General features: G+C 45.0%; 1 protein-coding gene across 5 annotated transcripts in view; it reads right to left on the minus strand.

Moving 5' to 3' along the window:
• Positions 1-14,340, minus strand: part of Kcmf1 (potassium channel modulatory factor 1) — a 64,319-nt gene that overhangs the window by 17,157 nt on the left and 32,822 nt on the right. For 4 of the 5 annotated variants that reach the window (XM_013514689.1, XM_005385445.2, XM_013514688.1 and 1 more), the window contains exons 2-3: positions 10,921-11,088; positions 6,805-6,944 (exon numbers count right to left, since the gene is read on the minus strand). In XM_013514689.1, coding sequence (XP_013370143.1) covers positions 6,805-6,944; positions 10,921-11,088 — 308 coding nt within the window. Of the gene's footprint in view, positions 1-6,804; positions 6,945-10,920; positions 11,089-12,739; positions 12,927-14,340 lie in introns of those variants that run through there. The other variant, XM_013514687.1, reaches the window with a different exon arrangement.

The following is a 14,340-nucleotide window of genomic DNA, read 5'->3' on the forward strand; positions in this document are numbered from 1 at the left end:
CTTCCCTGACATGCAAGCCCTTCTAAAGACTCTACCTCTGTTCCCTTACTTCCTGTCCAGGCATTACTTGAAAATCCCCCCCTTTCCTACTCCTCAGTCCTGGCCCCCTGTATATCACAGGTGTCATAGATTTTGGAGTAAAATTAAAAGAATGAAGAACCCCCTCACTGCCAGAGTTCTACTGTCTTTGGAAAAGCTCTACTTTTCATCCTTCTGTGAATTTACGCACACCCAACACAAACAGGAGAAGATAACACAACTTCAAATCATTTTCCTGTTTTTTAATATTATACTTAAGTTTTTTTTTTTTTTTTTTTTTTTTTTTTTTTTTCTCCGGTACCGGGAACCGAACTCACGACCTTGCGCTTGCCAGGCAGGCGCTTTTGCCGCTGAGCTAAATCCCCAGCCCCTTATACTTAAGTTTTGATGTTAAGGTCAAATAGGCTTTCCTAAGCTGCTCTGGGTAAAAGCCAACTTACGTACTTACTATATATTGAGTCCCAAACCAGGTGTCCAAAAACAGCCTGTGCATGTGTGGTGGTGGTAAGGTACGGGCTCAATCCCAGGGCTTTACCAGTGAGCTACACCCTCAATCCCAAACTAGCCTCTTTTCAAAATTAGAGTATCCCTCCTTTCTTGACAGGATCTCACTATGTAGTCCAGGCTGGCCTCAAACTCACCACATCCCAGCTAAGTTAGGGTGGTTTCTTTTCCCCCCACATACTACCCAGGTAGTCTACATAAATTGAAATGAAAACAAAGTCCGCTCTTGCGGATGTGGCTTAAGGTAGGGGCACTTTCTCCACCTCTACCAAGCACCACCTCCCTCATGCTGCTCTGTAACCACGGTCCTCCTCCAGGAGTCTGTGCTCTAAAATCCAGCCGTGCTGGTAAAGGTAATCACAAGTGTGACTGGTTACGTTTGTTATAGCACACAAGTCTGTCACCACGGATGAAGGAACTACCGAGTGCCAAGTCAGTGCTCACTTTATACTGATTTAAAAATCACCAGGAAATGAGCACAGCTCCTGCCACCATTAAAATTCACATACATTTCATCTCTTCTAAAAAGAAAAAATTGGTACTAATTTCTCATTGTCTTTAGAATGAGGTGTAAAGCAGGTCTCTTCTTTAAGGGGAACATCACTTGGACCCGAGCTCTAGAAATGCCCCTGGCTCATCCTGCAGGGCAGATTTTCTGTTTACTCTCAACATGCTCAGGAGTTTTTAACAGTTTCTTCCACAGAAAGGCGATGACCCCAAAAGAGCCACCAGGACCGAAAGCCAAGGCACAAACACTCTCACATGCGTTACATTTCACTGCTTATGCAAGAGAAGGGGCGGGGAGGAGAGGAAGGAGGAGGAAACACTCTACTGAGTTAACTACTGCCAAGGCAATGGTAACTTGACGTTTCTGGATCTCCTGTTCCGTTACAAGTTCCATTTATCTTATATATCCTGCGGATTTCATGAGCACTAGGCTGCAGGTAAAACTGCACTTTGAGCACACAAAGAAAGCACTAGTAGTAGGACATCTATGTTGCGTGGTCAGCAACTCCTTCTGGACTTTCAAGAGCCGTGTAACTTGCAGCTATGTGACCCTCAGCCCTCTGTTTTGCCAATATAGGTACGCAGCCTTTGAGGATTTGAGGAAGCACCTTGTTTACCCAGAGCTAAGCTAACTTTCTGCTGCTGCAGTGGATGCCGAAACTAACTTACGGCTAAACGCGAGTTACTTTTTCTCCTCAGTCCATTCTCCCCACTGAAATTATGCGGTTGGAACTGTTACCTGCTTCCGAAGATGAGCATTCAGAATGTTAAGGGGTTTTCGCTATATACAGAAAGTTTAAATTTTCCTTACATCTTTGTACACACTTTAGAAAGTGTTAAGAAATAATTAAGTTTTGGTTTTCAACATATTTCTTGTATAGAAATTTAACTTACATGTATGCTAATGTCTTGGGAACTAACAAAACTTGAAAAAGCAGAACTCAGTCACATTGAAATTAACCCCAAAGAATCAGAATTGTTCGCTTTCGGTATCCGTCCACATTTCACTCCAGAGTAAGCACTTATGCTTAGGGGGGAGAAAAAAATCCCACTGTAAGCTCTACTTCTCTTCCGCCTGCACTGGGGGTAGTCACCTTTTCACCTGCAGACTTTGAGAAGCGGCAAGTTGGAGGGTGTGGGGCAGGAAGACAGTAGATTCAGAGGTGGACTCCGCCTAAGTTAGTGAGTCTGGGTTACTTCCAGTGAGTTTAAACTGGTTTGGTGATAACAGAGCTTTGTGTGTTCCTCTTCTCAAGGTCATAATCAGTTTGTCAAGCAAAGCTGAGTTTGGAAGAGAATTCTAGAAAAAATGACCTCAGCCATGAAAACCAAAATCGGCATCTTCAAATAATTCGTGTGTGTGTGTGTGTGTGTGTGTGTGTGTGTGTGTGTGTGTGTGTTTAACCAAAGGGAAAGGGCAGAAAAAAAGAGGTGATTGTGGTTGCTAGACATAGGGTACATGCCTGTAATCCCAGCCCTTAGGAAGCTGAGGAAGGAAGATCACTGCAAGTATGAGGCCAACATGGGGTACATAGTAAGTTCAAGACCAGCCTGAACTACACGGTGAAACCCTCTCACAAAAAAGAGGTGGTGGGAGGGGAAGACACAAGGCTGGGGACTGCCTGCAGAGTGTCTGAACCTACCTGTCAGCTATGGAGAGCTCCTACCTTTGGTCTATTGTGCTTTCTACAGGTCTTCCCCAGAATCCCACAACACATTTCTATGCACTGACTTGAAATTTACTGTCTGGACACTTAACTAGACAAACCAGTACTCCACAGGACAAGAGAAGAAACCAGAGGGGACCAAAGCAAAATAGAATTGCACACAAAGGTCGCTAATACCTGCTGTCTCACTCAGCGGCCCTCCACACCAGGGGTCCTTCCCATACTGAACACAGTCTTACCTTCCCCAAGGGATTTTACTTCAACAGAGGAAAGTACCATGCAAGGAAGACCCTGCTCCAAAGCAGTCCTCCCCAGACACAATGCCCTCTGATGCAAAGCACTGACACCTTCCTGGAAGAGCTGCTATTACTCATTCACACAATAACCCAGGCCATTCTGCTCTGGGTTTTCATATCATCTTAAGGAACTGACTTCTTACAGAATTAGCTCTGAAACTATTATGATACATAAGTACAGGCCTACCCTAGAACACATCTGGAATCTCTGCGGGGTCTCTAACCATTTCCTTCCAAGAGCAACTCAAAAATCATTCCTGGAATACTAATGACTGGATCACCTTTAAAATCAAAAGTACTATTTGATTTTGAACAATAAGCTCAAAATACATGTTATTTTAAAATATGCAAAGACAGTGCACTTCCAAACATAGAATTCTTCGCTGGGCTTGGTGTAATCCTAGTACTCTGGGAGGCTGAGGCAGGAGAATCAGAAGTTTGAGTCCAACCTGGGCAATTCAGTGAGATCCTATTTCAAAATAGAAAATTAAAAAAGGGCTGAAGATGAAGCTCAGTGCATAGGCCCCCTGTGTTCAACTCCCAATACCACAGTACACATCAAGAAGTATCTGGCAGCAAGTGCCAAGCATGCACAAGAGAGCAATGGTGAAAGTACTACATTCTGATCAACCATGACATCAGCTGTATGTAGCTGAGTAGCGATCCCTTGGTGCTGTTATGGTTTAGATCGAAAACCTGTTTAGAGGTGGGGGCTGGGCAGAAGGGGCAGGCCGTGGAGGTGTGGCCTGGATGGGTACATCCTCATTCCTCCTCCTGCTGCCTCCTGCTTCCTGGCTGCTGTGGTGTGAACAACTTTCCTCTGCACCAGGCCTCCTGCCCCGCTATTTCTGCTTTTGAACCCGCAAGCCATGGACTGAAACTTCGAGACTGTGGGTCAAAATAAACTCCTCCTCCTTTAAGTCATCTTATTCTGCCTGGAAGTATTTTGTATCTGTAACAGGAAAGCTATTAACACAGGTACTTGGACGAGCTACGCTGGCTCTCAGCAGACATTTCCCACAGTGGCACAGCTATCTGCAGGAGATCCTTGCGCCCCTACATCTTCCTAAGGGACGCTGGTTGGAGGGGCGCGGCTCTCAGGGTTGGGGTTAGTTGTACAGGGTGGGGCAAGCTGGTTGGCTAGAGGACACAGGCAGGTAATATGGAAGCAAAAGCAAGATAACAAACTGGGCATTTAGAAAAAGGTTAAGAGGAACAGAAAAGGAGGCACAGCAAGCCGCTGTGTGAATGTGAACGCCTACAAAATGATGTGATACACTCTTGAATCTTATCATCCAATCTGAAAACATAATTTGGCAAAAGACTGGGACAACAGGGCACACCGTGTAAGACACCACAGCTGACTACACACTTTCCATGTATGTGCAGACCAGCGCGGATGGGCAGGCATCAGCCCTTCAGAATGGACACGACTCCGTGAGCCAGACCCGCGTGCTCGTGCTGAATGCCACCCCTGCTCATCACCCGCGGACTCAAGGGGGAAGAAAGCCTTGTACTGTTATACCACACATGCAGGCTTCCAGTACGTAGGCAGTCACCACTGTAGCTTTTCACACTGGTTTCTGTTTGCTTGTCAGTTTTCACTCTGAAATGTCTGGGTGTGTTACGGGTGGGTACGGCGCGAGATGCAGTACTCCTGGAAAAACGAAGGGCTACAGAGGAGGGAGAACGTTGACAGTCAACAGGAACCAGCAGGAAGAATTAGTATGACTGCCTTGGTGGCTGCCTACACACTAAAAAAGCCTGGGGGATGTGAGGCCAATCCGGCTGTGACATCTGTCACCCCACTGATCGCCAGGGTTGACTCGGCTGATCTGGCTGGCCAGGCGGGTGTCCCCTTCCTCCCTCAATGCTCCATGTGCGTCCCTCCCGAAGCTGCGCACTCGAAGAGGACGACCACCCGCGATAGAGGAGGACCGTTCCTCCTCTATCAAGGGTATACGAGCAGCTGTGCTCCCCTGCTAGAACCTCCAAACACGCTCTCTAAAAGCCTGGGACTTGAAGGTGAATAACTGAGCACACCCCACACAACCATCTGTCAGCAGTGGGTGTTTAATTTTCAAAGTGTGTCAGGTACAGAGGAGTGCACAAATTTTGAGTATTCACTTTCACAAACTGAACAGAGACAAGGCTGTGAGTGTGAATTCTTAATTTTTAATAACAAACAATTTGGGGTTTTGTTTTGTTAGTTTTAGATAAGGTCTCACTGTATAGTCCAGGCTGGGCTGGAACTCATTATGTGGCCCATCCTAGATTCAAAGTTGTGATCGTTCTGCCAACATGCCTGACTTAAAAAATTGGCTTTTCATTCATGAAAAGGACTTAAATTTTCACTGGATTCTCCAATTTTAGATGTGGGCAAACTGGGTTGTGGTCCTGCCCCACAGAATCAGTAGGGTAATAAAAGTAGTATACCATTTTAAGGTTACCTAATTTACAGTAAGGGCAACTCCCTCCACCCCCCATCCTATTGCACTGGGTGAAAGAAGTACCCAAACTTAAAAACGATTACAGGTTTCCACAACCACCAGGAAGGAGGTGCAAATGAGCAAGGCTTTCACTAGTGTTCCCGGGACTGAATCACAAGGAAGAAAGTTACAGTGCAAACTAAAGGAAGAAGGGAGGGCTGGGGTGGGGGCGGGGGGCCACACAGAAGTGAAGAATTGTAGTAAAATGTGACGACAATGCTCTGAGGTTCTGCTAGACCAAGACAAGAGCACTCCTGACCCACTATTAGTGATGAGCATTTGACTGAAAGACTGTATAAAGTGAATTTACCAACTCTTGCACCGCATAAACCCCCCATCACCTGTGAGCATCCGGTTGGCACTGTCCGTAGGCATGAAGGTGAGCCGTGCTCCTCATGACAGCAGATGTGTGGCAGTTAAGCAGAGAACCTGGAAGACCTCTGGCCGAGTTCGGCTATCTTATCTGTTATGTCTCAGTGTGCTGCTTTATGTCTCTAGATTTTAATTAATTTGCTCTGAGCATATGTAGGGGCTTATTAGTTGATGTATACGCAATTATCTGCACATTTTACGAAAATTTTTCAAATTCATTGCCTACAGTTCCAAAGCAAGCCTTCATTTAACCTATTATTGCTGGCAATAAAGAAGCGAGGCAGAAATTTTTTGGAGTGCTTTTGTCATTTTTCAATTGGATGCATGCTGCCTCAGATGTTAAGTAAAACCTCCCAAAAGCTTTCAAGGGGAGGCTTCGTACATTATTCCAGGTCCCTGGCTTTTAGCCACCAGTAAGACAGGGAAGGAAGCCCGCTAAGGAACCCGGAGCTATGACGCAGGAAGCAAGGCTTCTGATCTGACGAAACCCACATACAGTCAGCGATGCGCTGCAGGGAATCCTGGTAATGGATCACTACTCACTACGCAAAGAGCTTTGCATTTCCTCACGAAAAGTTCCCTGCACAAGAAAAATCTAGGACATAAGCGTAAAAATACAAAGAGATGTGATGAAGACTCACTGGGGTCTTTTCAAACTTTTCACGGTGCGTTTAACGGAGCACTCCTGAACCTGGTCACCTGCGCTGTGCTACCAGCAACGGGGCGAGAAAGGCCAGCGTGAATAAACACCCTGTAGAGATGCAGACTCCCAGGACTGTAACATTTGCTGTTAAAGTTAATTTTAATAATCATTATGCAAACAGTACTAGTATATTAAGCAAGAGGTAAACGATGGTGACCTAGCTTTATTAATTTTAGGACTGACATACTTTACAACAACTGTTCTAGACATGAGGTTGCTTCACATACCACTTCTGTTGATGTTTCTGCATGTTCAGAAGTAACATGTTCTTGAAGAGATGTCTCCGTATAGCCCATTTTTCCACAATAGGGACAAGTAAAAGACTGTGGCTGCTCTACAGAGAAAGCCTCCCCACCATAGTACAAATCTGAAAGATAAAATGGAATTGCATTGAGAAACAGTCATTGTCAGCTTTTTAATGTTTCATATGGTACAAAAATGTCAAGAAAAAGCATGCCGGATATACTTGCCAATAACCTCTCCATTTACATCTGTCATACCCTGATTTCCACAGGGCGCTGGGTGCCCTTCTAAAGCTGCCTCCCCAGACAGCTACTACTGCCTTAGGGGAGAGCAAGTCTCCTCCCTGCTCCATAGTTTCAAGTGTCCCACAAAGGCCCTGTGTTAAAGGACTGATCCCCAACCTGCGGCTTCGCTCAGAGTGGAGGAATCTTGGAGAGAGGGCCTAGGTGGGAGAAGCGAGGTGCCCCGGAAGTGGGTACTGGGACCGTGGCTTCTTTTTCTCCTCCGCTGCCAAGAGGAGACCAGACCATGATGCTCTACTACACGCTGCCACCACGGCAGACTGCGCTGCCGAGGGCCCAAAGTAACAGGGCCAGTGAGCACAGGCTGAAACCTGTGCAGCTGTGAGCCAGAATGAACCTTACCTCCCTCTTCTGTTGTATGATGCGGGGGCTGAAACCCCCAGCCCTCTATTGAAATTCTGAGACAGAGTCTCAATAGCCCAAGCCAGCCTCAAACTTTCCACCCTTCTGCTTCAGTCTTCTAAGCAGCCGAGCTCACAGGGTGCACCACCACACTTGGCTCTTTTCTACCTTTTTTTTTTTTTTGCTTTTTGCTTTTTTTCTAGTACTGGGAATCGAACTCACGACCTTGTGCTTGCCAGGCAGGCGCTGTGCCGCTGAGCTAAATCCCCAGCCCCTTTCTGCCTTTTAAGCTGTCACAGGGATAGAAAGTTGAATAATGCATTCTTCCCTTTGTTTAATTTTGTAGCTATTCATTCAAAATCTGTATCTAATTTAATTTTTTTCTTTATCTCTCTGTATACAGTTGGCAATACTGACACCAACAGAAAGAATCAGCAGGGTGTACTATATACAGGGACACAAGTACTCAAAGGAAAAGGAAAGACGTACATGGTCAATACACCAACTCCCAGATGCAACTCTCCGAAGGATGATAAAAAGTTAGTGAATGCTTTAATGAAAAAAAACTTGTCAGAGTAAAAGGCACATTGCTATTAATTCCCTCTAGTTACTTCCCTCATGCTAACTACACTTACACTTGGCAATGACTTTTACTGCAATAAGTTTTAAAAAAGACTATTTTCAATCATACCATATCTGTCCGTTGAACATACTACACTTAGAGCAGGAAGGACACTCAGCATTCAGTTCCCGTGGGTGCAAACTTGAATGGGTACCAACCAAGCACTTTACCTAAGTGGGTTACTACACAGCAAGCCAGGGTCTGTGGGAGTAATCTATTCACCTCACGAGGGTACCTCGGGGAATGTCAACTTTTCTCTGCTATTAACATGCACGAAAAAGCCAAAATATATTAAGTATGTTACACTATTTCACAAGTATGTTACACTATAAGAACTATCTAATTCTAAAAAAAAAAAGAAAGAAAGAAAGAAAGAAAAAGAACTATCTAATTCTTTAACAAGAAATAAATGGCAAATTTTTGTTTTTGTTTTTGTCTTTTTGAGACAGGGTCTCACTATGCATTTCGGGCTCGCCTTGAACTCACTTTGTAGCCCAGGCTGGTCTCGTACTCACAATGATCCTCCTGCCTCAGCCTCCCGAGTGCTGGGATTACAGGCATGCACCACCATGCCCGGCATTTAAATGGCAAATTTAACACTGTAATATTTCTTTTGTAAGAAAACAAAAGTGTCCACTAAATGATAGATTTGTTTATAGTCTTTCTTTCTTTTTTCTTTTTTGTGGTGGTTAGCAGGAATCAAACTCAGGACCTTGCGCTCGCCAGGCAGGCACTTATGCTGCTGAGCTATAACCCCAGCTCGCCTATATTCTTTCTTGAGACTTAAACTATCTTGTAAGCAGTTGCACATTAGGTATATATTGATCAGTTATTATATATGTACAAGACTGTCAGGTGGCTATAGGGTAGTTGAGGATAAATACATAAAACAACAACAACAGAAGTATATCCTTACACAACAAAGAGTGCAAACCCAAAACCTATAATCATTATTCCTCTGGTGAAAGATTGAATGCTTTCCCTCTAAAATTGAATACAAGAAGAGAGTATTTACTGTTGCCCATTTTCTTCAGAAATCTAACCAGAGTAAATAAAAGGAATCTAGATGGAAAGGAAGAATTAAAATGAGTCCTACATATTTGTAGGTGATATGGCCTTATTGTATCAAAAATCCTAAAGAAATCTATTAAAAACCTGTTCAAGCTAATTAATTTCAGCAACATCACAAGATACAAGGTCTATATACAAAACTCAGCTGGGCATGGCAGCACATCACTGAAGTTCCAGTACTCAGAAGGCTGAGGCAGGAGGATTGCTGAGTTTGAGGCCAGCCTGGACTACACAGTGAGAGCCAAAAATACGAAAATAAACAAAAATTGTCTTTCTATGCACTTACAATAAAAAAAGAAAGAAAAACATTTGCTTACAGGACAAAAAAAAAAAAATATTAGGACTACATTTAATGGAAGAAGTATATAACTTATACTCTGGTAACTATAGATCATTGTCAAAAGAAATTGAAGACCTAAAAATAAATGAAAAGATAGCCTATGTTCATGGATCATCAGATTTAATATTACTATTATTATTTCAATCTGGGCATGGTGGACCACATCTGTAATTCCAATACTCAGGAGGCTGAGGCAGAAGGGTTGCTGCAAGTTCAAGGCCAGCCTGGGCTACAAAGTGAGTTCAAGGCCAGTCTAAACTCATAATGAAACCCTGTCTCATAAAAGCGGGGGGTGGACTTAATGAGACAGGGTCTTGCTATGCTGTTCAGGCTGGTTGAGTTCATTATGTAGTCCAGGCTGGCCTCAAACTTGCAACAAGCCTCTTGCCTCAGCCTCCCAAGTGCTGGGATTACAGGTGTGGGCTACCATGCCCTGAAGATTTATTATTATTAAGATGGTAATATTCTCCAAGCCCTCTACTGACTCCATGTGCAGAAGTTAACTCTAACTGGATGAAAGATCTAAATGTAAATGCTAATACTATGAAGGTCTTATAAGACACAGGTTTAAACCTTTGTGGCCTTAGATTTGGCAGTGGTTTTTGAGATAGGACACCAAAAGCATTCAATAGACAAAACAAAAACTTCTGTGTTCAAATACATGATCCAGGAAGTAAAAAGACAAGAAAATGGGAGGAAATGTCTGCAGATCACACCTGTTAAAGAGGTAGTACAACTCAGTAATAAAGGCACATATGTAATCTGTTAAAATAGGCAAAGGATGTGAACAGGTATTTCCTCAAAGAGGATATATAAATGGCCAATGAGCAATAAAGGAGGCACATGCCATTAACCACCACAGAAATGCAAATCAAGTCACTGGATACGCACTTCAGACTCACAAAGCTGGCTACAATAAAAAAGACAAATAATAACTCTGTCAGGGGCTGGGGATATAGCTCAGCGGCACAGCGCCTGCCAGGCAAGCGCAAGGTCCTGAGTTTGATTCCCGGTACCAGAAAAACAACAACAACAACAACAAAAAAAAACCAGTAACTCTGTCAGCTGAGTATGAAATTATGACCTGAAACATGATAGCTTTTGAAACCAATGGACAGTGTCCTCTAACAAACTGCAAAAGTGACCTGTCTTCTGACGAAAGCACAAGAATGGGTACCGTGAGCTGCTGGCAGGATTCCGCCCATGCTATTTTATACCTTGTCAGTTGCATGTGTTTTGTAATTTCTTTCATAAAAAGTAAACAACGACTGACAAAGAATACTGAGAATGTAAAAGCAAGGCTCATTCTCTTTTTAATGAACTGGGCGCTGCATGTGCGAGGGCGGCTTTAGGACGCTCTCCTTCACGGACGCACACGCAGAGCTGCACACGGTCGGCGCTCACACAGTCGTCACATACTTACCGAAATCTACCCTTGTTAATATGCACTGCATTGGGTGGTCAGTTGTGTGCCTTGTTGTTGTTGCACCACTTTCATAACAAGATGCACAAAGATCGTAGTCGTAGCAAATTAAACACTTATATCTGCGACCTCGAAAATTTCCTTTTAAACATGCATCACAGCTGACACCTATAAAAAAAAGAAATCTCTTTAATTAGCAGCTGTAAAAGGCCACTCGCCATTTCATTTGCATACGTGTTTAAGGGTTTGATTTAATCCTACACACGCTTTCCAAAATGACGAGAAATGACAATGACGACCGCGGTAGGGAATCCCCCCCAGTGTGGTGGCCGGGTGCTCCTAACGACAACAGCTCGAGATGTCTGACGAAACGTCGGTGTCCCTTGTGAGATGCCTTGATAGGTTAGAAAGGGGGTAAAAGCGGAGCGAAAGAGGAACGAGCACCTAAAGCGTGAAGCGGAGCTTTCAGACCAAGGGCGCTTGATAAACCAGGTAAACATCTGAGTGTAGATTGTCACAGCACTGCAGGGCAAAGCAGAGGAAGCAAAGACCAAAGCCTGCGGAAGCAGCAGTTTCCTCAGAAAGCTGCGCCCCCCACCCCCCGGGGCCCCCTTGGCGTCTGGAGAGCTGGAAACCCTGTCTAGCGAGTACACACTGTCCTAGTGAAGCTCTCCCACCCCACCTGGAGGGGAACGGCAGAGTGGAGAAAAAAATAAAAACTCCCAAAGGGGTGGCACCACAAGCAGTCTCCGTACAGGCTGAGCCCACATTCTACCGCACAGTTCTTAAAGGGTTAGAGTGGCCACAAATGCGTCTTACCATCAGGCGTCTCACTGGATAAATGTGCAACGAATGAGTACACTTTAAATCACAAAAAAGCCAAAGTAGCACCAGAAAGAAGTAGCAGAAGCACCAGAATGGGACTGTCTGCGTTCACGATCAGAACTGGGTATCAACTACAATCCCAGTATTCAGGAGGCCAAGGAGGACGGTCACATTCAAGGACGCCTCAGCTTATACAGCAGGACCCTGTCTCCAAACAGAAAATAAAATAAAACAAAAAGCAGTTGAAGAACTTCAAGATGTTAAAAATCACTTTAATAAAACTCAGTAGGCTGGTTTAAAGTACAAAAATCTTTGTTTTTTTTGTAAGTATATGTGTTGCCAAAGCAAGCATGGAAAATACTTTAAAATCACACATGTATGCCTGTTTACGCAGAAAACCCAGAGTGCTAAGTATGACACATGAGACAAGCAAAGGTTTGGTATTGAAGAGCTGGGCGTGCTGGTGTACCATGCAATCCCAGTGCTCTGGAGGCTGAGGCAGGAGGACTGCCTTGAGTTTGAGGCCAGCTTGGGCTGCAAAGTGAGTTCCAGGTCAGCATGAAATACATAGCAAGACCCTATCTGAAATCAAACCAAACCAAACACAAAAAAACTAAAGTTTGGTATTCAGAATACTTTAGGAATTCTGATATAGGAAAATGATCAACATTCAACTAAAAAAATAAGTAAACTGACAACCAGCACTACATAGAATACAAGTAGCCAATAAATACATGAAAAGGTGCTCACTCATTAGTTATCAAAGAGGTGCAAATAACACCACGAGCTTTCACTTTGCATCTGGCAGAACGCCGAAAGCCAGGTGATGGCCAGTGCGAGGGGTGATGAAGAGCCACAGAAAACCCCCGGACTCCGCCCCCGGCGGAGCCGCTCTGAACAAGTCCGCAGGTCACTCCCACGACATCCCAGCCGCCCGCTCCGCAGCACCTCTGTGCTCCATGCGAGGTGCCCGCCGCTGCTGCACAGGACTCACCAGCGGACAGTGGCACAGAAAGCGCCGGGGCTGCAGAGGAGGCAGGCACCGTGCAGACAAGTCGAGCAGAGGGGAAGTCGTGTGGATGAAGAAAATTTTCCTTAAAAAGACAACACCTGAGCAGAAATATGAACCACTTCAAGGTGAACTTACTCAAAACAGCATCCTGCATGCTGACGCTCTGAGCTCAACACTAACAACACTGCACAGGCGTAGGGAACGTTTTAACAACCGGGGCAGGACCTGTCAGCCCAGGTGCCAAGAAGCTAAACCAGGCTCTGGGCACTGCTTTCTCCCGTGGCCCATCTGAGACTCTGCTGGCAGCAGAACACGCCTGGACAAACAGACACAGGTGAGGCCAAGCTGACGCGCGGCGGTGCTGCCCAACACTGCCGTGCCAGTAAAGATGCTGACGGCGCCAGGCCCTGCGCACGCCTACGAATTATCTAATGCCTCACTTACAGAACCGGGGCGGGTCTCAGGCTTCACCTACAGCTCAGCTGGGGTCCAGTAACTATTAATCCTCTAACAAACAGACCATCCTTTTTTTCTTTTGGTTTTTTTATTCGAGACAGAATCTCACTATGTAGTTCAGGATGGCCTTGAACTCATGGTGATCCTCCTGCCTCAGCCTCCCGAGTGCTGGGTTTACTGGTGTGCACCACTGTGCTGGGCTCTTTCTTTTTTCTTCCAGTGCTGCAAATGGAATTTAGGGACTGGCACTTGGTAGACAACAGCTTTACCATGGAGCCACGCCCCACCCTCCTAAGAGGCTCTGGGCTGGAGGTGCAGCTCAGTGGGAAGCTGTATGTGTGAGGACCTGGTTCAACCCCCAGCACTGCTCCTCCCCGCAAGTTTAGTTATCACTTAACCAATACAATACATATTCTGCAAAAACTGACTTAAGCAAGCATTTACGAGCTTGTAAGATGATAACCAGCGAAGTCACATCACCAGGTGACGGTGGCATACTTGTGATCCTTTACCCAGTTACGCTTACCTCGCGAGACAGACGAAGGTGATAACAACACGTCAACCCCAGTTTTGACAGTGACACAGCAGGACCCAAATGAAAAGATTAGGGTCTACCTGAAGCCCCTATCTGAAAAAGCCACACCTGAATACATTCGTATCCCAGTGTTTACCTATATTAAGTACTTCTGGGAAACAAACATAAAGTTATGAACAAAAGTCAGTGAAACAATAGCTTTGGTGGGAACGGGCATTTTAAACGCCACTGACATACTGTGTATAATGTCTTTTCTTTCTTATTTTTATTTTAACGTATTTTTTGCGACAAGGTCTCGTTTTGTATTCCAGGCTGGCCTTGAATTCACTATCTGCTCAGGCTTGTTTCAAACTCATGATGCTCCTCCTGCCTCAGTATCCAAAGCGCTGGGAACACAGGCATGAGTCACCGTGCCCGGCTTCCTTTATTTACTTATGTGGGTTTTTTTTCTTCTTTTTTGTGAGACAGGGTTTTACTGTGCAGTGCAGGCTGGTCTTTAACTCATTTTATAGCCCAGGCTAGCCTTGAACTTGAGGGGATCCTCCTGCCTCAGCCTCTTGAGGGCTGGGATTACAGATGCGCCACCACACCT

This window comes from Chinchilla lanigera, unplaced genomic scaffold, assembly GCF_000276665.1.
Source record: "Chinchilla lanigera isolate Chin_1 unplaced genomic scaffold, ChiLan1.0 scaffold00023, whole genome shotgun sequence".
NCBI classification, from domain to species: domain Eukaryota; kingdom Metazoa; phylum Chordata; class Mammalia; order Rodentia; family Chinchillidae; genus Chinchilla; species Chinchilla lanigera.